Below are 27,286 nucleotides of genomic sequence, written 5' to 3'. Positions count from 1 at the left end.
CGTTATAGCAATTCGCAAAACAGTGATTCCTATGGGGGAATTGCGCTGGACAATGTTTGGTCCCTGCTTCATAAACCGATTTTTGCTAGATGACGATTTGCTTTTTGCTAGACAATGATTTCGCTAGACAGCGATTTCAGTGGAACGGATTACCATTGTCTAGCGAGGCACCACTGTATTTCTCCCACAAGCTTCCATGCTTGAGTGGTATTTGAACCAAGTCTTCCAATTCTAGTTTCACACTCTATCCATCACACCACACTGGCTTTCCATATAGACATATAAGTAGTAGGGTAGCAAAGGACCTGTCAAAATGATTATCTCTCCCCCACCCTCGCCCTGAACTCCCATCCCATCCCATCCCACCTTGAGTCCCCAAAACTTGACCCCCACCCCAAACCTGTTCCCCACCCCCTTGCCCCCCAGTACCAGCCCACTCCTTGACCCCCCACCCCAAACCCAGGTGGGAGTCCCACCGCAAGACCCAGCCTCCAGGGGAAGGTGGGGGCCTGTGGCTCAAAGGCAGTCCTTAGGGCTTGCTTGGGAGAATGTGGGTGGCTGCAATGGTTTGCCTGGCCAGGGGAGAAAGTGGGACGCCCTGCTCAGTTATTTCAGAGGGATGGGTTGAACAGTGCACTTGGCACTGACCTCACACCTACAGTTCATACAGAATCGACAGATCATGCCATAGCCTTCCTGTCTGTCGGTTGCCCCTTTCATATTTATATATATCATCCCTAAAAGCAAACGTTCACCCTATAAATGATATACTGTATGGTGGCTATACGTGCACGATATATGATCACAATCAGGTGGCCATCCTATACCTTAACTGGCGCAGAACTTGCACCCAAGGCACAGGGTGGTTGTGCCCGTTTTGTTAAAGGTGGCACAGGATTTCCTCGGTGGCTTTATTTGATTTTATTTTTTTGCTCCTCTGGAGTTCGTCAGGGGCTTTTACCGCAATTAAAAAAAATCGCACAGGCATCTGAAGAGAGCGGGCGAGGCGAGCCAAGGGAGGGGAAGCCATTTCGGAGGCTGCCCTCCGCCGCCTCCCTCGCCTCTCCAGAGGCCGCCATGAACCCCGCGCGGGTCTGCCCCTCGCCGCCTTCTCGGTCCGGCTTCAGGGGAGGCCAAGGGAGCAGGGAGGCGAGGACCCGGCGGGCGGCGCCGAGGGGCAAGGGGGTGAGTGAGTGGGCGCCCCTGAGGAGGACCGAGAAGGGCGGCAGTTGGGAAGGAGGGCGGCGAAGGAGGGAGCCGGGGACCGGACCCATGGCGGCGGCGGCGGCGGCTCCTGGGCCGGGATCACTTTCGCCCTCAGCCTATCTTCCCTTCTCCCTCCCAAAAGCTGGAGGAGAGAAAATGGCGGCGGCTCTGAGGGAGCGCGGAAGGAAAGCGAGGCGAAGCCGCGGCGGTGGCAGCGCCTTCGCCTTTTTCCTCTGACAGGACGCTTCGAGCCGCGGCTGAGGGGAGGAAAGCGGCGGCGGTTGCTCAGCCTTTAAGGGCTTTTATCCAGGACGGCCATCTCTCGTCCTCGTCCTTCTCCCCAGCCTTGCTCGCCTCGCGTCCCGCCGTCCCCACACAGCAGGCTTGGGGAAGGAAAGAAGGAAGATGGCCGGCGCCCGCCCAGCAGAGGAGGGCAGCTTGCAAAGCCTGCCCTGTTGCCTTGACACCCTTTCCCTATAGAAATCACCACCAAAAAAAAAGGTGTGGGTGTGGGGAGGAGTTGTGTGTTAAGAAAGAGACTGGTGTGTCTCGTTGTTGCTCCTGCGGTTGCTAAAGCTTTGCTGGCGCTGTTGTGAATGCGACCTTGTTGAGGCTCTCGGGCTTTGTTTAAAAATTTATTGCTCTTTTCATTTAGAAAAAAAAGAATGAAATGGGGTATTAAATTTTTTTTAATTCCCCGCTCCCCAAGAAGGGATTGTGCCTGAAAAGCCAACCACCCTGCAAGTCGTTACTTGACACTGAGATGTAACTACAGGTAGGTAGGTTGGTTGGTTGCGGTGCCGATGGTGAAGATGTGGGTCGAGCACCCATCTTTCGGGGTGGATAAATATTCTGGAATAAAAAGCTAGTGAGAGCTCCTTGCTTAGGAAGGGGTGTTGCTGCTCTGATAGGGTGCTTTGAAACAGCCTGCTGAGGGGTTCGTGTTGGCAAAGGGAATAAAATTGGCATCTAAGTTCAGCTTATCTGGCTGCTTTTAAAGGCACAAGAGCAACCAAGTTTTTTTTCCTGGTCAGTTGTCGACCCCAGGGTGTAACCAACTGTCCTGGGTCAAATTAAGCGAGGCATGGGTTCACATATCCATAAACCGGGTGCCATCAAGTCACCTCCGATTTATGCCAGCTTTATAAATTGAGCCCTCTCCGAAATGTAAGATTGCTCTTTCCCATAAGTCTGAATGCCTCCCAGTTAAGAGTTGAGCTGCTTTACTGGAGCTCAGCAGGTGGTGGACTTCCCCATGGTGGGAGATTTTTAGTTTGGATGGGCCTCTTCTGTAGATACTGCAGACTAAAGTAGATTCCCATAGTTGCAGAAGTTTTAAAATTATTTTGGATCCCTTTCGAGTCTACAAGTCAAGACGGATAGTGCTGTTCTGTTTTGTAATAATAAAACACTTATTGATGTGGCTAGGAATCTTTTTTGTACTCTACCTGTTGAGAGTGTTTTCTTAAGTTGTAACTAATATATTTATCTCCTCAAAGCTCAGAGTCTGATTTTTTTTTCCACCTCTCACATCGATTCTGTGAGGTAGGCTGGACCTTGGATTTTTACAGCTCTAATATATTACTCTAATTACTGTGCCACATTGCCTGAAATGCTGTTGTTTAGTGTAAGGCAAATAGTAACTTTCAATCCATTCTTCCCTGATAAACATACCATTCCCACCATGATTCTCAGGGTGTGTGCACTCACACACCAAACCAACATGCCCATGTATCCCAAATAATTGTGGCATGGACACTGGGTACTGGGGAAGAACAAACCAAAAGTTGCAGTTTGGTTTACCTTAAACAATAGCATTTTGGCCACTGGCTCTAAACTGTATTAATCCATGTCAGTCAAGAGAAGATTGACCAGAAGTCTATATTACCTTAATTTTTCTCTTCTTCACTAGGAACAATATGGCGCCTGCTGTTTGCACCAGATTTGTTTTGATTGTTAATTACACTTTCCTTAAAGACAGACTGAATGTTTACTTAGTTACCTTTTAACACCCTCTTGAGCATACCCTTTTGTTCAAAATAATGATAGTTTTCCCTATATCCTTGGTCCATTATGCACCATGGCCACAGATTCATGTGAAATAAAGGTGTGACTCCTGTAAAGAAGCCAAAAACAAAGTGATTTTTTTCCTCCCCATTTCTTTATGTGAGATAAATCTCATGATATTTCCTAAAGACTTTGTGGTCTTTTTTTCCTGTAAGAAATGTCAGTTACAGATTACTATCATTACTGCACAGAATGGCATCTTTCTTGCACAGGCTTCATCTGGAAAGGACAGGAAAAAAACGCACCAAGCTGCACAGAATTATTACAGTTCCTGTGTAGAACTACCTCTCCAACTGCACAAGATTCACTGGAAAGGTATACAGAATTTTGCAATGTTCAGAGCAGAACAAAAAATGAAAAAGGCAAAAGTGGAAATGAGATCTGTGAAGTTGAGAAATCTCACTGAAGCAGATGGAAGCTTGATGGTAAGTCTTGGGATGGTGAAGCATGGAAGATCACAAAGAATTAGAAGTTTTATGAGTACTCATCACATCCTTCCTCTGAAAGTGAAATGTGACATCCTCTGTATGCTGTCTAACTGACCTATGGCACTTCAAGATGTTCTGATAGTAGACCAGACTTTGTAAGTCCCAACACATTGAGCCTATGCTGAGTTATAGTCAGAAGGAAGGCTGCAGTAGATCATGTGTGTAACCAGTAAACTCTGCATTTGATGCTGTTGAAATAGCGTGTTTCTAATCTATCAACATTGTTAGGTCTATATATCAAATTGCCTTATGTGAATTTTAGTTCATAGTCTTCATTAGTCTAGGTCAGTGCTGGATGATAATAGTCAGAAATCTTTTCTGCCTTACTGCCTGGAGATAACAGGTGTTACTGGATCTTTCTCGCACAGTGGTTAAACTGCAGCCAAAACTCTGCCCATAATCAGGGTTCAGTCGCAGGTAGGCAGTTCAAGGTTCGCTTAGCCTTCCATCCTTCTGCGGTTGGTAAATTGAGTACCTGGCACACTGGGGAGATAATGTGTAGCCTGCATAATTAAATTGGAAGCTGCCCAGAGAGTTCTTTAAGCACTATGGGATGGTGTTTGAGGATCGTGCTTTCCTTAGCAGTGCCCCCCAAAGTTTTTCGCAGTGGCAGTTCTACGCATCTTGTCCACCAAAAGACCCTACCACTAAGACATCCTTTGCTATCTTGCTGCCCTCCAGGCATTCTTTCATCAGCCACATACCACAGTAGGTTGTGGAAGTCTGAATCAAACAAACATATGAAAAGTTGTGGGAGAGGTACAGTGGCGCCTCGCTTAGCGACATTAATCCGTTCATCGCTAAGCGATATTAAAAAGCGCATAGAGACGCATTAAAACGTGATTAATGTGTTCCTTTGGGCTTAAAAACTCACCTTTAAGCGAAAATCCTCCATAGGGGTGGCCATTTTCGGTGCCTCTAAAGCAAGGAAAACAGTAGATGGCCATTTTGTTTTCCCGGCGGCCATTTTGAAACCGCCGATCAGCTTTGCCATGATCGCTTCCCTGCAATCATCGCAAAGCGAAAAAACCCCATAGGGACCATTGCAAAGCAATCGCTTTTGCGATCACAAAAAGTTAGTCGCTAAACGATTTCATCACTCAACAGAGCAATCGCTATGCGAGGCACCACTGTATCCTGGAAGACTAGAGCAGCTGTCTCTTTTAAGAAGGTGGGACACTGACAGAGCAGTGTAGTGAAACTGCTGGGAAATTGTAAAGGCTGGGGAAGCACCAACACAAGAGTTTAGGCTGGTTATGAGACTAGAGACTTGGGAGAACTGGGTTATGGAAGATCTGATGTTTAGGACTAAGTATGCAGTTTCATGATATAATGAAAAACATGGCTTTATAGGCAGCATTTAGAATAGTGTGCCTTTAAATAAAATAAAATAAAATAAATGTGCTGCTGTTGTTTTTTCCTGTTCAGGGGCGAAATGAATTTCAGCCAACCTTTTGAGTAAATAAGAATGGGCCCAGATGTGCCTCTGCTGAATGATCATAAACAAGAATTCCTCCTGAAGCGATTTTCACAGAGTGTCCTGGGTGGCCCTCGATTTAAATTAGGACATTGTGCACCTTCTTACATTTACGTGAATCAAATTATTCTCTTCCTGATACCATGGGTTCTTGGAGGAATAGGGACACTTCTGTATCAGCTAAGTGTTCTGGAAGACTATGGTGCATCTGCACTTTCTGGAGCCCTAATGTTAGCTGCAGCCTTAATCGTTCAGGCAACAAACTTGTATGCAAGACAGAAAACCACAGCAGTGGAAAAAGTGCATGCCCGCAATATCCTAACGGATGAAGACGAGTGGGAGTTTTCTAGCTGTGTGGATTCAGAGACAATCAAGTTTATTATTTCAGGCAAAAAATACATCGTTAACATTGTTTTTCACTCTGTCCTGGCTGGGGTACTGTGTGGCCTAGGCACATGGTATTTGCTGCCAAACAGGATTGCCTTATTATATGGAGGAAACATTGGTAGCACTGTTACGATCTTCATTTTTGGATGGTTGACCATCTGCATAGGCGAATACTCATTAATCATCAATACATCTTCAGAGACAGCTGCTTTCCAAGCTCTAGACAATTATGAAATCGTCCCACTTATGAGACCTTTCTACATTTTTGTCTTCATTGCAGTGGATCTCACTCACAGGTAAAAAGTTTCATGCTTTTAAAAAAAATGTAGGTACCATGAGACTTTATACTGTGTTAGGCAGAATGTATACAGTGGTGCTTCGCTTAATGACTACCTAGTTAAAACAATGACTCCGCTTGACGATTAGGTTTTTGTGATTGCAAAATGATTTTCTAATGGGAAAAACGCTTTACGATGATCGGTTCCCTGCTTCAGGAGCCAATTTTTTGCTTTACGACGATCAAAATAGCTGATCGTCGGGTTTCCAAAATGGCCACCCGATGTGCAAAATGGCTCCCCGCTGTTTTTAGAATGGATTTTTTGCTATACAGGGAGCAGAAAATGGCCGCCGTATGGAGGATCTTCGCTGGACGAGCAAGTATTTCACCCATTGGAATGCATTGAATGGTTTTCAATGCATTTCAATGGGCTGTTTTATTTTGCTTGACAACAATTTCGCTCTACAGCGATTTCGTTGGAATGGATTAACGTCGTCAAGCGAGGTATCACTGTATGTTAAATATAGGCCATTGTTCTGTTTCATGTAACAATTGTATTTAATCAGTAATTTGAAATAAATCTGTAAGGGAGAAAAAATTACAGGAAAGTGGTAAACAGGACATTTCATTAGACAGAATGTGTCTTTCCCCCCCTTTCTTCCCTTTTTGCCCCACAGATAATACTCTTTTTCACTTTTATCCAGATTTGCTGCTGATGTACCAGCTTTAAACCTGACAAACCAGATTTTGCACATTGTGTTTTTGTTTTTGCCTCTATTGTGGATTCTGGGGATTCTGCCTCCACTGGATGCACTTTTTCTCTGGGCAATGGAGCAAGTATTGGAGCTTGGTCTAGGAGGTTCACCCATGTCAAGTAACATGAGGTAATCCTTATTTGGCATAAATGTAAAATATTTACATGGGTAAATCTAACAAATAGTCCTGTGGCACCTTAAAAGATTAATTAAGTGCAGTACAGCATAAGCTTTCTTCATCTTCTGGTGCCTCATAGACAAATCTATTTATTACTGTATACGTTTTCATAGTCCTATTGCACCTTAAAGACATACCAGTTTATTCTGGCATTTGTTTTCATGAACTGTTACCCTAAGATGGTGTATATGAACTAGGTACAAAAATGCAAGCAATGAGGCTAAGGTGAAATTTCATTTTCCTCTGAACTCATTGCTCATATCACTGCTTAAGTATGCCTGCCAACATAGGATCACTTCTTGTATCTGATGAAGTCAAGCTACAGTATTACCAACCATTTATAAAACAGGATATAGTTCACTAGTAGTTAATATCCCTTCCTTTAACTAGATGTTTGCAAAACTGGATATAAAGTTTGTTATGGTAAAACGTCAAAGGTAAACTTACACAATTAGTGTGCCATGATGTCACCACATTAATAGTGGGCATGGTGTCTTAAAAGGACAGCAAGCAAAAAAGTTGGTCCTGCATTTAACTCTGTGGTAGAAAGACAAGGAATGGAAATAGGCTGAGCTCCCCAGATGAATTGCCCACCCATCATGTAGTTTATAACATTTCAAAAGAAATCTTGTTGCGTATGTGTTTTTGTTTTGTTGTTCCTTCCTCTTACAGGCTGCTATCAATGTTTCTTATTTCTCTGGGGACCGCTGTGGCATCCTATTTCATACCCAGCACTCTTGGTGTGGTCCTTTTTATGACTGGATTTGGATTTGCCTTGAGTCTGAACCTAAGTGAGATCGGGTTTGCCTTCAAGAATAACATGGTCAACTGCTTTGCTTCTAGCAAGTTGAAGAACAGGCCTGCTTGTCATAAGGCACAGTTTGGATGCAGGGAACTAATTTTTTACTTGACTGTGTTTACTTTTGCTCTTTTGGAAGCCAGTTTGTTGCACTCCTTCCTTGGTTCTCAGACATTTTCCAAAACCAGTTTCCAGGCTGTTATGAGCTATGTGCTGATCCTATTGCTTTTTACCACATGGATTCTTAGAGAGATCCAGACAGTTTATTTATTTGGAATGTTCCGAAATCCCTTTTACCCAAAGGATATCATGGCTGTGAATATATTTATGAAGAAGCAAAAAAGGCTGAATAAAATTGGTGTGTTCAGGAGGATTTTACTAGCATTAGGTAAGAACACTTACAGCTTTCTTTATTACCTGTAAGCTTGGGAGGGAGGATGTCCTGCAAATAGGGCATGTGTGGTTTCCAAAAACATATTGCAAGAAGAACCAAATGTTAACATTAAGGCTTAGGAAAGGGGCCTAAGCATTTACAGCATTAGAGTTACATCATAATTAACTGATAATTAACTTAAAAAGCTTCTTGCTTGCATTGTTAATTATGTAACCATTACCTGCTTAATTCTAGCCCAGATTTCCCCAACCTGGTGCCTGCCAGATGTTTTGGAAAATTACTCTCATAATTGAAAAGCCAACACAACAGCTGGAAGGTCAGACATTCCCCAACCAAAATTTAGAAAAATGGGCTTTCATTGACAGTTTGTTCTTTCTCCATAGATAAATATTCTTTCTAAACCAAGCATGTATATCAAGGACATTTGGAGCAACAGCATTGACTGTTATTTAAGGATTATGAAAAAAATTAAATATGCAGTATCAAAGGTGACTTACTGCATTTCCTAGTTTGATGCAGCTTGCAACTTGATTTGTTTCCCCCAGAATTCTTTTTATACAGTCACCTGGTTTAAGAAAAGACTCTGTTCAATAATTCGAATATGTATAGGATTCCATATTCGTAGGATTTGGTTACTCAAGCAAATACAAGATTCCTGTTGGGTTATTCTTAGGTAGCAGAGTAGCCTGTTTTAAAAAAGACCTCGCCTTTCAGCAAACATTTCAAAACAGCTAAAGGAGACATGTTTAAAATACTGTATCCCTGTGGCTTTGAAACAAAAGATCAAACAAAAATCAAAACGATGAATATCAGAGGAGGTAAGAGGGATGGCTTGTAGACAGAGGGCCTTTTCGGCAGCTGCCCCCAGACTATGGAATGCCATCCCGAGGGAGATTTGTCTGGCGCCGACGCTGATGACATTTTAGCGTCTTGTCAAAACATTCCCGTTCCAGAAGGCTTTTAATTAAAATAGTATCAACTGTGTATCCTGATGGCAATTTTTAGAATATACCGTATTTTTTGCACTATAAGACGCACTTTTTTCCCACAAAACAGAGGGGTGGAAAGTCTGTGCGTCTTATGGAGCGAAGAAAACAGATTGTATTTTCCTGTTTTCTTCTCCTAAAAAATTGGTGCGCCTTGTGGAAAGGTGCGTCTTATGGAGCGAAAAATACGGTATATTTTAATTGTATTTTAATTGTTGTCATCTTTTTTTGCTGTATTTTAATTGTTGTAAGCAGCCCAGAAACCTTTGGGTAGCGTGGGTGGCATATAAGTTAAATAAATAATAAATAAATATAAATAAATAAATATAAGGTGCAGCTAGAAAAGCAGCAGAACAACAACAGTGGAAGGAAAACCATTCCTTAAATACATTGGAACATAAAATGAATTTCACTTCGTGACAAAAATGTATTTTCCAGGACTTCTCGAAACATATTCCATTACTTGAGGCGCCTCTTGGAAGAAGAGCCTATCCAGTCATCAATATCCCGTGTCCTGGGACAGGATCTTTGGAAAGGATCTGATGGGGCTTAATGTGGACATTTGCCCTTCCATTCTCCGAGTATAGGGGTTAATAAAATTAATAGTAACATTTTGTGTTACTTCATCACAAGTATGATCTAGTTTTTTTAAAAAATCATTTTTTTCTCGTGTACCCAGGGCATGATTTATAAAACACAGGTATTTTCCGTGATCATGTTCTCATATCCCTATATGTATTGGAAGAAAAAGATCTTTGTGGTGTGCCCTGTAGATTTTTACATAGAGAGTGGTGTATTGTTGAGTGGTATATTGTTCACCTTCTGCATGCTCAGCATGCATTCCCCCTTTGTTTTAGGTGAAACGCTTAGCAGCCAATAAGGGAGAATGTAAGGAAGAGCCAGTTCTCAGGTGCTTTTTCTCAACATGTCTTTCTGTCTTAAGTTTGGGAAGAAGACTCTGCAGCTTGAAAGTGCTGTGGCCTGAACTGTGCACATGACTGGTGTTGATGCTTATAACGTTTCCGATATGTTTTCAGGTTAGATAGGTTTAATTTTCATTGATGCCATGTCCTTTTCTGGCCCATTTTGATGACTTAACCTCCTTTCCCATGGCACTTTGTTGTAGCCAGGCCATTCTGAGTCTCTGATAAGATTTAGGACATTAAATTAAATTAGGAATCTTTTCCCTTGCCCCCAGTATTCCTTTGGAGGTCATAGGCTGCTTGGGGTCCTCATGACTCCTGTGCAAAATAAAAAAAAAACTGAATATTTTTATATAATATCTGTCTTGTCCTCTTTCTCTCTCTACCACACACGCACGCACGCACGCACGCGCACACACACACACGAACGAGAGAGAGAGAGAGAGAGAGAGAGAGAGATCTGTTGGGTTAATAGAACATCACCTTGCACCTTCTTCATGGCTTCCCAGAAAATCCTGAACAGACAAAATATACTCCCTAAATCCTGAATGGAGAGTCCTGGTTCTGAACTTCGACGCTGTAGCGCTTTAATAGAACTGAGGATTGCATGTATATATTTTTAGTAAGAAAACTTTGCTATGTTTTTCTTTTTCTTGTTATTTCAGTGTCTCCATTTGCAATGATAGCATATCTTTCCTTAGACAATTCTCTGCATCATCTCCCATCCATATATATTTCCATTGGATTCTCACGAAGCTTTAGAATGGTAAATTTCAGTGTTTTGTAAAAAATAATATGATAACATACAGTGAACACATTTTAAGTTAAGGAAGTTAGAATAACAAACCGGTGTGTGTCAGCTACATTTTCCAGCCAAGGAAGGAAGATATTCTTTATTATAAACCTATGCAACTGAGTTGTAGGGAGTGTGATTTCATAATGGAGGTGAAGGAACGAATCAATATGGTTACTCATTTGCATTTAGTCATTTGTAGCCAGTCTTTCTTGGGTAGCCTTTTTAAGGAAAGCTTTTGAGGAACCAATAAAGTCAGTGCCAGTCATTGATTGGCTTTGGACAAGGCATCATTTTCTGCCTCAGACATTACTGTATAAATAAAAAATAGCCTGTTATAAGTTAACATTGTTAGCAAGAGAATTAATGAAACAGTTCATTTGAAGTTCTTTGATCCTTTGGCAAGCAGATATAGTTGGTGCATGTTTTCTCATAGTCAAGGTTCAGTCCACAGGGCTAAGAGGGTTACGATGCTGCAGCACAGTGTATGCAAGCCTACATGTATTCTCTGTTGTGATGTTGCCATGCTTGTGTTGAATTATCTGGGAGAAAATTCAATTTGCTGGGCTTGAATTTTTTGCTATGTTTCCTCCCCACCCACCCACCCCGCCAATATATTTCTTGTTCTTTGTGGCTCTGCTGTTGAAACCTTGGGGGAATTATGGGGAGTACAGACTCTGAAAAATCAAAAATAAACGTAGCAGCTTCTAGGGTTGTGGTATTTTGTCTCCTTACCAGTCAGGGATGCTATACCTTTGCTTTTGTGAATGTAATTTCCTTTCCTGTGCTGCACCCTTATTCCCATTTGCTTCTTTCCCTTTCCTGGAAGCCTTGCTAAGAAAAATCCAGGTTTAGCTGAAAACCTGATTGTTGGTAGCAGAGGAAGTCATACTCAAAATAAAAGTGGTTGACTTGACTCTCTTATTGCAGGGCATTACTTCTACAGGGGTGGAATAATTATTATGCAGGACATAGGATGTGAATAGAGAAGAGGCCAGAAAATTTTAAGAACAAATTTTAATTTTGTGTAAACTGTCCAATGTAGTGCTTGCACTAATAGAGTAGTATATGACTGAGTGAATTAATGAACAAACTATTAAAAAGAGATAGTCACTTAGGGCTTGGCTTTTTAGGGACAATAAAGCATGCTTTACACCTTGTGTCTTTATAAATATGATTGGAGAGTAGTTTGCATGAATTATTGGTTGACATTCTAGTTGTTTTCTTTTGCCCAAAATAGTTGAGGGGTGGGTATCACTCCGTATTTTTAAAATCTTTAGGTTAGATTAAAAGCAAATTATCACAATCAGTCAATGAATCTCTGTTCTAGGTGTGGCAGGACACAGAGCGTGCTCTTTTGGATATGGTTCTGGTGTCTGTAGTGCAATTGTTGCTTTTCAACACTGATTTTTGGTGGAACCGAAGCATTGATACTGGAATCAGACTTCTACTGGTAAATCTGATTTTTAAATAGTACTTAATGTTTAGGATTTCTGCTTTGCCTTTCTATAGAAAATGTATCAGGGGGTGATATAACAGCTATATAGGATTGAGAATTTATATACAGTTATATCAGAAATTGTCAAGAAAGACTTCAGGAGCTGCAGATTAGAGCCAGTTTAAAAACAGCAGGGGTCATATTTTTAGAAGGCCATATCTGAAAGCCTCCACTAGAAAAGTATTGTCTGACTGCTGAAAGTTAAACAGTTGGATGAACTGAAGTTCTTGAGGTAGAACATTTTCACTATTTCAGTGTGACCACTTCACTTAAAATATCTGTCTGTTGTTTGATGAGAGGGTGCAAGTCAGGGCTTTATGAGATGATCTTGAAACTTGTGGAGATTTTTAAGAGTGGGATTGTTTCATCCAATGTGCTTAAGAGTTTTAAACATCAAAAGTATTGGTTTAAATTGACACCAGACAGACAGGCATAGGTAACTAGAACAAATAGTATATGATCCAATTTTTCTACTTCAGGTAACTTTGCCGCTGCATTTGGATCAACTGAAGCTTCTGAATTTCAGAGGCAGTCCTATATTGCTGTCCATATCTAACAGAATATTATACAGCATGTGATTGCTATCTGTTACCTTCCACATTCCTGCCTATATCAACTTGTACTTTGGCACAGGAGCTAGAAATCCTGTGTTGACCCTATCCAAACCTAGATACAGGATCAGTAGCATCTATGTATGGATGTTCCAAAAACTTCAGCTAAATGAAATGCATGTAAAATATCATATAATCCGAGAAAAAATACTTCCAATTTCTGTCCCACTAGGTTGGAATAATACGGAATCGACTGTTTCAGTTTGTTTCAAAACTGTGGTTTGCTTTCATTGTTCTCCTGACGTCATGGACAGAGAAAAAGCAACGTCGGAAATCTGCAGCGACCCTAATTATGTTAAATGTTGTCTTCTTCCCAATTGTGCTGGCCTTTGTAGTGCTGGCGGCATTGCTGTCTTCTCCCTTGCTGCCTCTTTTCAGCCTCCCAGTATTTTTGATTGGCTTTCCAAGACCTATCCGAAGCTGGCCAGGACCAGTGGGTGTGACAGCCTGTGTATGTCCTGATACTATATATTATCAGCAAATGGTTCCAGGCTTGATTACTGCATTGCAGTCAGCAATGTCCATTGGTAGCCTGGGTAAGTAGACTTTAAAAAGAAGTTTGAACTAACAAACAGCTTTTCTCACTTACTGAATGTGAACATTACCCTTACTGCATGATTGACTGTGATGACTTTGGTCCATTTTGGTTCCTGCGAATTGTCTTATAGGACTACTTTATACAAGAACCAATGAATCAAGTCACTGTACATCAAGAAATCTAGCTGGCAGCAGCATCTGAGGCTTCTGAGCTGGCAGGGTTAGAACATGCCACTTTTCTTTGCTGTTCTTCAAAGTCATAGTAGGAAAAAAAACACCAATGAAGTACAGAGAACCTGGAGGCTTGTTCTTAGGCTCTTGTAAGACCTTCCTCTGTAATTACAGTGGGGTCTCGACTTACGAACTTAATCCGTATTGGAAGCTGGTTCTTAGCTCGAAAAGTTCGTAGGTCGAATCTGCATTTCCCATAGGAATGCATTGAAAACCATTTAATCTGTATCTGCTCTTTTCTGTCCATAGAAACTAATGGGAAGCTGCTATTTCACCTTCTGCCACTAGAGGGGGATATATTTTTTCTTTTTTTCCCTTAGGTTCAGAAAATGAGGAGGAAGGCAGGGAACAGATTGCAAAGCACTTTTAAAATCTTTTTTTTCAACAAAGCCAATTTTAAATCATGTTTTAAAGCATGTTGTGCTGATTTTTTCAGCACAAAGACACACAGGCAGGCTTTTTAGGTGCTGAGGAAGCCTTCCCAAGCCTCTTCAGAGCTAGCGGATCAGCTGATAGGCGGGGAGAGGAGGGTGCAGGAGGGGGGGAAAGCACAAAATGGCTGCCAGGCTCCCTTCTGGTGTGGGCTTTTAGCTGTTTCCTGCTCTTTTTCCTGCTGTTTGGGGGCTACCAAGGCTTGGTAAGTGACTTTCTTTTATTTATTTTAAAGTTTCTGACCCTTCCCCCCCCTCCAGAAGCCTCTAAGGGGAGGGAGGGGGCACTTTTTTCCTGTTCGTAACTCGAGGGAAGTTCGTCTGTTGAGTCCTTATTTCCCCTATAGGGCGGGTTCGTAAGTTGATTTGTTCGCAAGTAGGGTCGTTCGTAAGTCGAGACCCCACTGTATCCCCAAATGGCAGAATGATACTTTGGTATAACTGGTCTCTGTGATAAGAGAGCAGCTTGCACTGCCTAGCTGATGGCTTTGGTTCTTTAATGAGAAATAAAGAAGTGAGAGTTACGCTAGGCACCTGATAAGTGAAATGCAGGCATGCACTGAAAAGTGCAGTACTAGTGCATGTATGCCTTGGGGATTTAAAGGATTTAAAAATTAATTTTTGGGGGTGGGGGAATTACGTATTCTTTAATGGGAGAAGCTTTGGCTAAACATTTCCTGGCAGGATATCACTTTGTGTTTTAAGGTCAGCTAAGCATAATTAAGAAAATCTTTACAAAAATGTTAGCAAGAGAATGCACTCTATTAGCTCAGCAGGATAGAAAAAGTTGTTTTAAATTTTAACCAATATAATGGTGGGTTATTTGGATTGCACTTAACATTTTTTCTGAAGCTCTGAAAGTTTCGATTGTGCCAGTTAAGGTAATTTTGGCACAGTTGAAGATTTACTAATAGGCAATGCTTATGATGCAGTGACACACTATGCAGTTACAGTGATATGCCTGGAGCCTCTACAGGTATCCCAAGAAGGGCTGATTTAAAATAGATGTGCTACAGCCAATCACAAGACAGGAGTTCCTCCTAACTGCATAGTTGCAATTAATAACAGAGCAAAACAAATCTTTTGTCTCTCTCTAATTCATGCTGAGGGTACAAGAACCTGCATACATTCCTTTTTGTGTGTGTGGCAACAGTGGCCTACAATCATTATAATCCATTTTTCACCACTCTGATGAAAACAGTTCAGGAAATTTATGTCTTTGTGTTGCAAAAAATCACCACCACTTTTCTTTTGAGATTCTAACCAGAAAAACTAAAAATTGCACTACTTTGAAGCAGTACCAGCATCTAGTATCCTTTTTTTATAGTAAGTGTACATAACATTTGCATCTGCAATATTCGGGGGACTTGCCATTTGGACCAGGACATAAGCTCCCTCCACAACTGCCAACATCTTACATTTTCTTCAGTGCCAAACAATCTTCCTGTGCTGCTTTGCCCTTTTTAAGCCTTGTTTTGTGGATAAGTGTAAGGTGAACTGAGTTTTCCTCTTTTGCAATACATGATTTTAGGATAGTCGGGTGTTTTTAAATCAGTGTTTCTTTTACAATAATTGTCTTCTTCCTTACTAGGATAATATAAACGGTGGTCCCTGAAATAAAACATGGAAGCAAAAATGAATCTCTCTTTTTGGTCATTCTTTTTAAGGTCTCTGTTCACCTGGGTCTCACTACTTGTGCCGATTTCAAGATAGACTGGTATGGATCCTTGTGTTAGAAAGAGGCTTCACTTACTGTTGTCTTAATATCAAGGTGACTATTCTTTTCTCCTTCTTTTAATTTATTTTTTATAACACATAAAAACATATTTCCATTGTCATTCATCATGTTCACTGGATATCAATGTGTTCGTATCATATCATGTCTCATATGTCTCTATACCTTATTTCTTTGCTCTAGCCACTCATACATTTTATTCCAGTTTTGATAATATTCTGAATCCTCTTTCCCTTTAATTGTCATTGTCAATCTATCCATCTCTGCACAATCTAAGATTTTTTTGTATAATTATTTCTTCTAATGGAGATTTCTCATTTTTCCAGTATTGAGCCCGCACTATTCTAGCCGCCGTCAATATATGTAATATAATATAGCTATCTTGTTTGTTAATACTCCCTGGCATAATACCCAATAAAAACAACTCTGGTTAGAGTTCTATATTCAGTCTTATAATTTTTTTTATCCAAGAGTGTATTTTATCCCAATATTTTTTTGCTTTTTCACAGGTCCACCATACATGATATGTTCCCTCATGTTTTTTACATTTCCAACACCTATCGGAAACATTTGGGAACATTTTTGCTATTCTAATTGAAGGTAAATGCCATCTGTAAAACATTTTGTATAAATTTTCTTTATATGCCATTGCTAAGGTTAATTAATTAATCCTCTTCACGGATTGCTGCCTTGTGGCGACGGGGCTTGAGTAATTCAGAGAAGCTGTGGGCTATGCTGTGCAGGGATACCCAAGATGGACAGGTCATAGTGAAGAGTTTTGACTAAACGTGATCCCCCTGGAGCAGGAACTGGCAAGCCACTCCAGTATCTTTCCCAAGAAAACTCAATGGACAGAAACAAAAGGCTAAAATATATGGTGCTGGAAGATGAGCCCCTCAAGTTGAAAGGCGTCCAACATGCTACTGAGGAAGAGTGGAGGACAAGGACAAGTAGCTCCAGAGCTAATGAAGTGGTTGGGCCAAAGCCACACTCAACCTGCGGACGTGCCTGGAAGTGAAAGGAAAGTCCGCTGATGCAAAGAAAAATACTGCATAGTAAGCTGGAATGTAAGAACCTTGGTAAGCTGGATGTGGTCAAACAGGAGATAGCAAGAATAAACATTGACATCTTGGGCATCAGTGAATTAAAATGGATGGGAATGGGCGAATTCAATTTAGATGATTATCATATCTACTATTGTGGGCAAGAATCCTGTAGAAGAAATGGAGTAGCACTCGTAGTCAACAAAAGAGTGGGGCTATGTAAAAAGCCTTTGTGTGGGCCACAGCAAACTATGGCAAGTCCTTAAAGAAATAACCAACTTATCTATCTCCTGAGAAATCTGTACGTGGGACAGAAACCAAGAGTTAGAACTGGATATGGAAGAACTGATTGGTTCAAAATTGGGAAAGGAGTACGACAAGGCTGTATATTGTCCCCCTACTTATTTAACTTATATGCAGAATACATCATGTGAAAGGTTGGACTGGAGGAATCCCAAGCTGGAATTAAGACTGCCAGAAGAAATATCAACAAACTCAGATATGCAGATGATACCACGCTGATGGCAGAAAGTGAGGAGGAATTAAAGAACCTCTTAATGTGGGTGAAAGAAGAGAGCACCAAAAATGGTCTGAAGCTCAACATCAAAAAAACTAAGATCATGGCCACTGGTCCCGTCACCTCCTTGCAAACAGAAGAGGAAGATATGGAGGCAGTGACAGATTTTACTTTCTTGGGGTCCCTGATCACTGCAGATGGTGACAGCAGCCACAAAATTAAAAGATGCCTGCTTCTTGGGATGAAAGCGATGACAAACCTAGACAGCATCTTAGAAAGCAAAGACATCACCCTGCCGACAAAGGTCCACATAGTCAAAGTTATGTTTTTTCCAGTAGCGATGTATGGAAGTGAGAGCTGGACCATAAAGAAGGCTGACCACTGAAGAATTGATGCTTTTGAATTGTGGTGCTGGAGGAGACTCTTGGACTGCAAGGAGAACAAACCTATCCATTTTGAAGGAAATCAACCCTGAGTGCTCACTGGAAGGACAGATCCTGAAGCTGAGGCTCCAATCCTTTGGCCATCTCATGAGAAGAGACGACTCCCTGGAAAAGATCCTGATGTTGGGAAAGTGTGAAGGCAAGAGGAGAAGAGGCCGACAGAGGGCGAGATGGTTGGACAGTGTCATCGAAGTGACCAACATGACTTTGATCCAACTCTGGGAGGCCGTGGAAGACAGGAGGGCCTGGTGTGCTCTGGTCCATGGGGTCACGAAGAGTTGGGCACAACTTACCAACTAAACAACAACAACAAAAAGGTTAATTTACAATTATCACTCCATAACTTGCCACTTTTCAGGCTGAATTGTGTATCCAAAGTTTTTAGCTCAATGTATCATTGTTGCTTTTACTTGTTCTTCCATTTTCACTTCTAAGAGGAATTTATAGATATTCTTAATTAGCTTATCTTCTGTAGAGAGTAATAGTTTATCAAATTGTGGCTGTTCCTTGTAGAACCCTTATGTTCTAAAGTCCTCTTTAGATATTGATTGAATGTGCAAATAAAGGTAACCATTTCATTAGGGGACGTGGTGGCGCTGTGGGTTAAACCGCAGAAACCTCTGTGCTGCAGGGTCAGAAGACGAGCAGTTGTAAGTCTGAATCAACACGACAGAGTGCGCTCCCGTTGCTTGTCCCAGCTCCTGCCAACCTAGCAGTTCGAAAGCATGTAAATGCGAGTAGATAAATAGGGAACACCTCGGTGGGAAGGTCACGGCGTTCTGTGTGTAGTCACGCTGGCCATGTGACCACGGAAACTGTCTTCAGACAAACGCTGGCTCTATGGCTTGGAAACAGGGATGAGCACTGTGCTCTAGAGTTGGACACGAACGGACTAAATGTCAAGGGGAACCTTTACCTTTACCTATCCATGATAGTATCAGTCCTTGGCTTGCTAGTTCTTCCTTGGGTTTGAGATTTCCTTCTGGATTTAATATTTCATTATATGTCACTATTTTCTCAAAGTTGATAAGATTTGGATAACTAAATGCTTCCATCAGAGCGACCCATCTTGGTATTTTCCTATAGATTCTGGTTTTTACTTTTTCCCATATAGTTAGCAAAGCGTCTCTTATCAGGTTATTTTGAAAGTATTTGTGTAGCTTTGCTGTACCGTAAAAAGGTGTGCCATCCCATTTGCAAGCTATGTCCTTCTAGATATACAGTAAAAGCCTTTTATTCCCCAGACATATCCATTCTTTCAGCTGAAGCTTGATAATACAGTGTCCAATCTGGTAGGCCAAAGCCTCCTCTTTCTTTCGCCTCCTGCAGTTATGTGGTTTTTATCCTTTCTTTCTTTTTGACCAGATAAATCTTATTTATTCAGTTCCTCAAAAAATGTCCATTTATTCAGTTCCTTAAAAAATGTCCAGTTAAGCTTTATTGGAATTGTTTGAAAGAGGAAGAGTACTTTGGGTAGTGTGTTCATTTTTATAGTTGCAATTCTTCCTATAAATGATAGCTGTCTGTTCTCCTATCTTTCCAGATCCTGCTTTATTTCATTCAATAGTTTTCCGTAATTCTCTTCTTTTATTGTTGAGCATCTGGCTGTCAGGTAAATTCCCAAGTATTTAACTCTCTTGACTGTTTGAAGCTTGGTCTTCTCTACTAGGAGATTTTTCTGTTTATCCATCATGATTTTTACAATTAGCTTATCTGCTACATCTCCAAATTTTTCAATCTGTTTCAGTAACTTCAGAGTTGACTCTAATGGGTTTTCTAATACAAAGACCAGATCATCTGCAAAGGCTTGCAATTTATACTTTTGGTTTTTAACTTGGGTCCCTTTTATTTCTTCGTCTTGTCTTGTCTCTCTATTCAGTATTTCCAATGTCAAAATAAACAACAGTGGAGATAGATGATATCCCTGACTAGTTCCTTTTTGGATCTCAACTATTCCTGTACATTCTCCATTGACTATTATCTTTGCTGTTTGTCATTCATAAATTGTATTTATCATATTTATGAAGTATTGACCAAAGTCCATTATTTCGAGTTGTTTCCGCATAAATTTCCAATTGACATTGTCAAAAGCCTTCTGTGCGTCCAGAAATAGTAAGGCCATCTGTTTATCTGGATGTGTTTCATAGTACTCCAAGATATCCATTATAACTCAATTTATGCCTCAGTTGTCTCTTAGGTAAAAATCCATTTTGATCTGGATGAATAAATTCCCCTAGATATTTTTTCAGCGTATTTGCCCTTATTGTTGCCATAATTTTGTAGTTCGTATTCAATAGTGAAATTGGCGTGCAGTTTTCTATCGCTTCTAGTTCCTTCTCCTCTTTAGAAATCAAAGTAATATATGCTTCCATCCAGGATTTTGGTGCTTTTGCTTCTTGTAAAATCTCATTACAGATAACTTTCATGGGGTTACTGAGGATCTCTTGAAATATTTTATAGTATTCTGCTGGTAATCCATCTGGCCCTGGTGATTTTTCATTTTTGTTTTGTTTTGTTTTTTAATTGCTTCTGTTATTTCCTTCATTGTACTTTTTGCATTTAATATTTCCTTATGAGCTTTAGGAATTTTAGGTGACTTTGCCTTTTCTAAATATTCTTGGATTGTTACCGTTCTATTAAAATAACCTAAGGTGGAATAAAGTTAAAAGGGGGGGGGGACTGTGGGGAAAATCTTCCAGGCCTCAGCTTAAAAGGCTACTGTGTCTTGTAGCCAGGGAGGACTGAGCATGCTTAGTGGATGCAGTATGGAAACAGTTCTGTGGCTTGAAGGAGAACAGAAGACTGGATGAGATGTATACAGTGGTGCCTCGCTTAGCGACGTTAATCCGTTCCGGAAAAAACGTTGCTGAGCGATTTCATTGCTCAGCGATATTCAAAAACCGCGTTCCTATGGGCTAAAAACTAACCTTTAAGCGAAGATCCTCCATAGGGGCAGCCATTTTCGCTGTCTCTTAAGCGAGGAAACACAGTGGGCGGCCATTTTGAAACTGCCGATCAGCTGTTAAAAAAGGGTCGCTTCCCCGCAATCATTGCAAAGTGAAAAAACCCCATAGGGACCATCACAAAGTGATCGCTTTTGCGATCGCAAAAACTCTGTCGCTAAGCGTTTTCGTCGCTCAACGGAGCTCTCACTAAGCGAGGCACCACTGTACTTGTTGTTTTTAGCTTCTTTGTACTCATTGTTCTTAGCTTTAAATATTGTCTTTCAATGATGTAAGCCACTTTGGGTCCTTTTTAAGGAAAAAGGTATGGTAAAAATATTTTAATTAAATAAATAATGCAATAACCTGGCTAAGGATGTGCTTGACTGCCTGGGAGATGAAGCTGCAGCACTCCCACCCCCCTTGTGGCTGCATTTTTTAGGGGCCAGGGTCCACTTGCTTATTGCATTTTTATCCAATCAAAGGTCTTGTCCCGGCTGCCTCTTCACACTCCTTGTCTTCAGAAACACTGTTATAGCAGAAGTAACTGGCTTTGAGAGGAAGAGATTTGAGCTACAGTATTTGCCCCTCTTAGCAATTATCACTGTACCTCACTGCTATTATGTACATAATGTTGTTACAATGTGACAGTGTTAAAGCAGTGGTATTTTTGAATAAGATTACTATTTTGCCGTATAAAGAGGTGCAAGTTATAATCCTAGAGGAGGGCAGGATTATGACTGTAGGTGCCAGAAGTGCAATTTAAAAGAATTAAGTGGTGCTATTCAGATAATTCTGTAGCCCATTTCTGGAACAAAATATGCTGTATGTTTATATAGTTTCCCCTTACGAACTGATTTCCTATTCATTTTCCAGCTTTATTTGTTTAAAATGGTTTTGCCCCGTTTTTCTCCTTAAAAAAAGGACCTAAGGCAGCTTACATCATTAAAAAAGGCAACATTGAAAGCTAAAAACAGTTATTCGGATGTTCAAAAAGAATTTTAAAAACATTAAATTGAAATCATTAGGTTGTTCTAACAATTTATTTGCTATTGTGTCCAAATCATTCAAACTCTGGTTGGTGCTACCCTGAAAACCATGGCTTGAGATAGATCCGCACGCTCTGATTTGAAAGACTATTTGAACTGATCCCATGTCTTGCTCCCTGTCTGAAGAAACAGAACATTTCATCACATTTTTTCTTTCAGGGATTAGAATTGCAAGAAACTTCCTGCCATGCTGCTGAAGCCCGCAGAGTGGATGAAATTTTTGCCATGGCCTCTGAACAGGAAGGACTTTTCAACCAACACTTTGGCAATATTTTAACACCTTGTTCTGTTCTTCCTGTGAAGCTCTATTCAGATGCCAGAAGCATTTTGTCTGGTATAATTGATTCACCTGAGAACAGGAAGCAGTTGAAAGACGACTTTGTGAAAGTTCTCTTATGGATGCTGGTTCGTTACTGCTATGAGAAGTCAAAAACATGCAGGACCCTTGAAAAGACGCCAAAGCAGGAGTCACTTCCAGCAGAGCCACCTGGTCTTTCTAGCAGGCCAGTAGAAATATGTTGTGAGGAAGATAACGACTTCAGCGTGGAATCGATAGAGGAGTGGTCTGACGACAGTAACCTTTTTGAGGATGAACCCAACCCAAAACCACCCACCGCAAAAGGAATGGCACCACGAGGAGATGTCCCACAGCCCTTCTTTTCTCTTCCAGGCTCTGTGGAAGTACACACTACGGAAGCTGAGGTATCAGAGGCAGCCAGCGTGAGCAGACTCTATAAAACTGTTATTCTAGGTCTTCCTGCTGTAGACAAGCAAAAGCAATGGGGAGAGATGGATTTGCCATCCATAAAATTCAGTAACTCCTATTCTGAGTCATTAAGCATTCCTGAAGGGTGGAGAACTGCACCCCTACCACTTGCAAAATTCTGGAACACAAAGCAAAAGTTTCCACAAGACTGGTACCATTTTTTACTTCACCAACTAGATTTCTTTCACTTAAAAGAAAATCCTGCAAGTTTACCTGAAGACCTTGTTAAAGACCCTGCTTTGGAGGATTTGTATGTCCAGAGTGTCTTGTCCTGTTATGCTGCCATGTTTGGAGTAGATGATGCTGTTCCCTCTCCCAGTCACATACTTAGAGCCTACTATGGTACTCTGCCCTGGTCTCTCTGTTTGGACTGGTTAAAAGGGAAGCAAGAACTGTTTCACCTAGCACTCAAAGCATTCAGGTAACTTTGGAAAGATATAAAGGAAATCATATCTAGTGTTTTTAAATTCATGTATTTATTCCTTACAGAGGAATGATTACAATTAATTGCACAGAATCATTTCACACTCGTGAGAACTGGCTCTTTACATATCGATTATAATTACTTTGGCTCCTCCAAACCTATTATCCCCAGTAATTTTATCAGAAATGTGGCAACTAAAAACAAGCATTTGTAAGTTTTATGAAAATATATCTTCAATTTTACATTAATTTCACACACAACGCATACTATAGTGTAACCTGAAGATTTAAAAACATAGTTGGTTCATTACTGAAATCATAGAATGATGCAGTAAGTTGTGCGATAAAGAGTAATAGGGATTACTGATCTTTCCCTATTTCTTAAATTTAAAAAAAATTACAAGATTGAACATTTTTAAAAACTACATCATCATCACTGCCATGTGCCATGAAGTCAATTCTGACTTACGGTGACCCTTTTCAGAATTTTCCAGGTAGAAATTCACTTACATAAAGCTCACAAATTTACTGACACAAGAATCATTCTGTTTCCAAACTTTTTGCCTTCTGGGAACATTTTCTACATGTTTTATATCAACTGAAGGCTTAGCTGCATGATGCAGATTGTGCTGTGTGGCAGATTCTGAGGTGGGCATTTTTTTTTTTACATGAGGGAGTAATATGCACAAACTCAGCTTGTGCAGGCACATTCTGTGGTAACGCTGTTGTCTGAGTAATTGGTCACGGAGGCCAGAATTCTGTTTACTTCCAAGTTATTGCATACAAGAAATAACTTCGCTGTTTAAGCTTTCTGCCCCAGGTTCTGCTTTGTCTGCCCAGTGTTCTACTGGTTGCAGAACTGGGCATGACACTTCTTGCTCACCCAATGACAGCACAAGGAAGCCTCTAGGAGGAGAGAAAAATACTGCCCACATGCTTTCCCGTGCTGTTCACCTCCCTCGTGTCCTAGAAAAAGGTGAAGGACTTGCCTTTTTAGGCAGGCTTTTAGCATCTAATTGGTCAGTTTGGATTTTTAGTAATTGTTATTTTATGTTTGTTTTAAGGTGTTTTTAACTGCTTTAATAGTTTTAATACTAACTATTTTTTTAAATGTAATAATTACTGGGTTTTTAGTCTTCAATATTTAAAAAATTGGGAGCTGCCTTGGGTACGTTAACTGGAAAAAAGTAACATATAAATTAGAAATAAATTAAGTCTTTCTCCAATTGGATTTTGGCCAGAGACATTACACCTGGGTAAGCTTAAGGTGTGTTCTGGTCCATGGGTTCACGAAGAGTCGGACATGGCTTAACGAAACAACAGCAAGCTTAAGGTAAGGTAAACTTTGTTAAATTACTGAATAGATTTTTTTTTCTTATAATCTTGTGCTGTGAATCTTTCAGATACACAGTTAAATTTATGGTTGATAAAGCAAGCCTTGGCCCAGCTGAAAATTTCAAGGAGCTGCTAAACTGTTTTGAAGAGTATGACCATGATTGGTACATCGGGCTGGTGTCTGAGAAGGAGTGGCAGCAAGCCGTTTTGCACGAAAAGCCATATCTTTTCTCTTTGGGACATGATCCAAATATGGTAAGAGCCAAGGGATGCTTGACTAGAAGTGGATTTTTCACTGATCATGGTCAGCAGTTGTCATGCTTGAATTCTATTGCAAAACCTATGAATATTGAAAAATGGTTATAGTTCGCCGGTACTAGCTCAAGTCTTTTTTTAGCATAGCACGCCAAGTGCTTTCAAGACTAAACTTTATATTGCTTTTATCAGAGATTTGGGCTGCAATCCTTTGCGTATTCACTAAAAAACAAATCCCGCTTAAATAAGTATAAATACTTATTTCCAGGGTGGATGTAATGTAAATCACAATTTAAAATGTTAAAGGATTTTTTGCAATTTAAATTTTTAAAAAATCATTTTTCTTTGACTCAATTTGATTTAAAAAAAAATCATTAATTTTTATCCACCCTTCTTATTTCAGAGCAAATTTTGCACAGGAATAATCTCTTTTATTTGGGTAGGGAACAAAAACAATTTGGGATGAGAGTCAGAAAAAACAACCGTTGAACTGTTTTGACTAGAACTTTGAGAACTTTAGGGAATAAGTAATCTCCCATATTTTATTGGCCATCTCACAAAACCTTTTATATTCAAAACTTATAAACCTCAAAAGTGTAACAATATGCATATGAATACCCCCACACACCTGGACGTAATGTCCACTCAAGCATCTGCTGCTACCGTTGGCTGTGCTCTCCCTTCTAATCACTCCGGAGCTCATGGTCAATTATCCACTCCTGGCAGTAGGAGGGAAGACGAGTCTCCCTGCCAGGCTGACGAGTGGATAGCCGACGGCGAACTCCAGAGCGGTTGGTAGAGTGGAGCTGGCAGCAGCAGTGGACACATGGGTGGACAGTACGGCCTCGGGGGGGGGAGACCCTGGTTACGTCCAGCTGTGCGGGGGTACACGAATATGAATACCCCCATCTCCAGATGTTTTGGTGTACAACTGTCAGCCTCATCCAACATGGCCAGTGCTAAAGGAGTTGTGATCCAAAACCTCTGGCGAGCCAAGGATTCCCCACCTTTATTCCACTGGCTTCCATTTATGTACCACAGGAGAGGCTTTCCTGGTATCTCTTTTAGGGGGGGAAAAACACAGCTTGCAGTCTCTATCGGGCAGTCTAATTAGGATTGGTAACCGAAATCAGAACTTGGTTGTATGACTTTGCTCCTCCCCAAATTATTGCTGGGAAGTAAGATTTCAATTTGTCCTGCTATCTAGGATGGGTTGGATTCAGATTTCATCCTTATTTGGGAGTTAAATCTGGAGAGCTTTAGGGTTCAAAGAGAGGTGTGCCGTGGGGCTACCAGTTAGCCTGTGTCTTCGCCACACCTGCACGCCATGCACTTTTGCGTTAGTGCAAAGTTGTACCCGGGTGCTGTAAGCCTGGAAAGGAAGACTGCCTGGCACTGAAATGCTGTAAGCACGTGACGCTGAACACATTGAAGGCCTGCATTATTTCCAGGTGAGGAATGGGAGTCTTAACTGACTCCTCGCAGCATCATTACTCTTTGACCCCTACATGCTTGCAGTCTTAATGCCTTCTATCAGTATAGACCAGCGATGGTGAAACTATGGCACGCATGCAGAGCCCTCTCCGTGGGCACGTGAGCTGTAAGTTGTTGGATCACTACTCCTGGCAGCCAAACCTGAGGGGGAGGCTGCAGCCGCTGTGCTGGTGCCCCGACAGGTGACAGGCCAGGATCGAGATCAGCTGGCACTGGCAGGCCAGCCAAGCTATAGGTAGTGGCGGGGTTGGGCATGACTGGAGGTGGATCTGGAGTGGGGTCTGGAGGCACTTCCATGCCTGGGATTCCTGCTTCTGCTGCCGCCATTTGGGGTTTTTATTATCTATCTATATCTGTCTGTCTATTCATTTATTTATTTGCAGTTTGGGCACTCTGGCTCAAAAAGGTTCACCATCACTGGGCTAGACCCACTGAAATCAGTGGTACTTGGGCACGGATAACATACCGTTTAATGGAACTGGGCCTTGATCCAACGGAATTATTTTCTCACTACCCACTGCACAAATTTATCATAGCAGAATAAAATATACATGTTACTGATTTTGATGTGTGTGTTGCATAACTCCTCCCACACAGAGTGCTCAAAATGCACACTGACTTTTATGTATGTTTTTCAGGGTGTATATACCAGCAGAGTCCTCACCCTTCAGGAATTTCTAATACAGGTGGGAAAACTGAACAGTGAAGCTGTCAAGGGACAGTGGGCCAACCTGTCATGGGAGCTGCTCTATGCCACAAATGATGATGAGGAGCGCTACAGCATTCAAGCCCACCCTGTCCTTTTAAGAAACCTGACCATACAAGCAGCAGACCCTCCTCTGGGTTATCCCGTTTATTCCTCTGAACCTCGCCATGTGCCTTTGCTGTAGGACTGGGCCATCTGGTTCTCTGTTCTAAATTAAGACTGGCAAAGATGTTTTATGGGCTGTTAGAACCATCAGTCAAAGAGAAGGATGAAAGTGGAAGCATATCTTCTACTATGGATCTGTGAAAATCTCTCAGTACCAGGTATTTGAACCCCTAATTCTGGAGAACTGCCAATGGGAGATGTTAAATGCTGGCTGAAGACACTTAATAAGTTCGTCAGTGTATTTTTGTGAGGTTTTTAAAAACATCTTGACAGGTGACTTGCACTGGGATGTAGGTCACAGCTTGTTTACATTAAACTACAGATTAGTAAAAAAAATGTACATAATTTCCCATGAGTTTGATAACAGCAGACTTA

General features: G+C 41.1%; 1 protein-coding gene across 7 annotated transcripts; it reads left to right on the top strand.

The window, feature by feature from the left end:
- Positions 1–1,050: 1,050 nt before the first annotated feature.
- On the top strand, positions 1,051–27,247 carry PCNX4 (pecanex 4). Of its 7 annotated transcripts, none has more exons than XM_020813688.3 (13): positions 1,051–1,185; positions 1,862–1,981; positions 3,486–3,698; positions 5,190–5,921; positions 6,607–6,786; positions 7,508–8,022; positions 10,603–10,703; positions 12,061–12,183; positions 13,012–13,375; positions 15,706–15,809; positions 21,927–22,954; positions 24,360–24,546; positions 26,679–27,247. In XM_020813688.3, exons 4-13 carry the CDS (start codon positions 5,230–5,232, stop codon positions 26,928–26,930), a joined length of 3,546 nt encoding a protein of 1,181 aa, XP_020669347.3. In that variant the 5' UTR covers positions 1,051–1,185; positions 1,862–1,981; positions 3,486–3,698; positions 5,190–5,229; the 3' UTR covers positions 26,931–27,247. The 7 variants fall into 7 exon arrangements, with proteins under 7 accessions (XP_020669347.3, XP_020669349.3, XP_078239965.1 ...); XM_078383839.1 differs by lacking the exon at positions 1,051–1,185 and adding an exon at positions 1,576–1,707; XM_020813690.3 differs by lacking the exons at positions 1,051–1,185; positions 1,862–1,981 and adding an exon at positions 1,572–1,707.
- The last annotated feature ends 39 nt before the right edge of the window (positions 27,248–27,286 follow it).

This window comes from Pogona vitticeps, chromosome 1, assembly GCF_051106095.1.
Source record: "Pogona vitticeps strain Pit_001003342236 chromosome 1, PviZW2.1, whole genome shotgun sequence".
NCBI classification, from domain to species: domain Eukaryota; kingdom Metazoa; phylum Chordata; class Lepidosauria; order Squamata; family Agamidae; genus Pogona; species Pogona vitticeps.
Note: the sequence above shows the minus strand (reverse complement) of the source record. Positions and strands in the feature narration are given on the sequence as shown.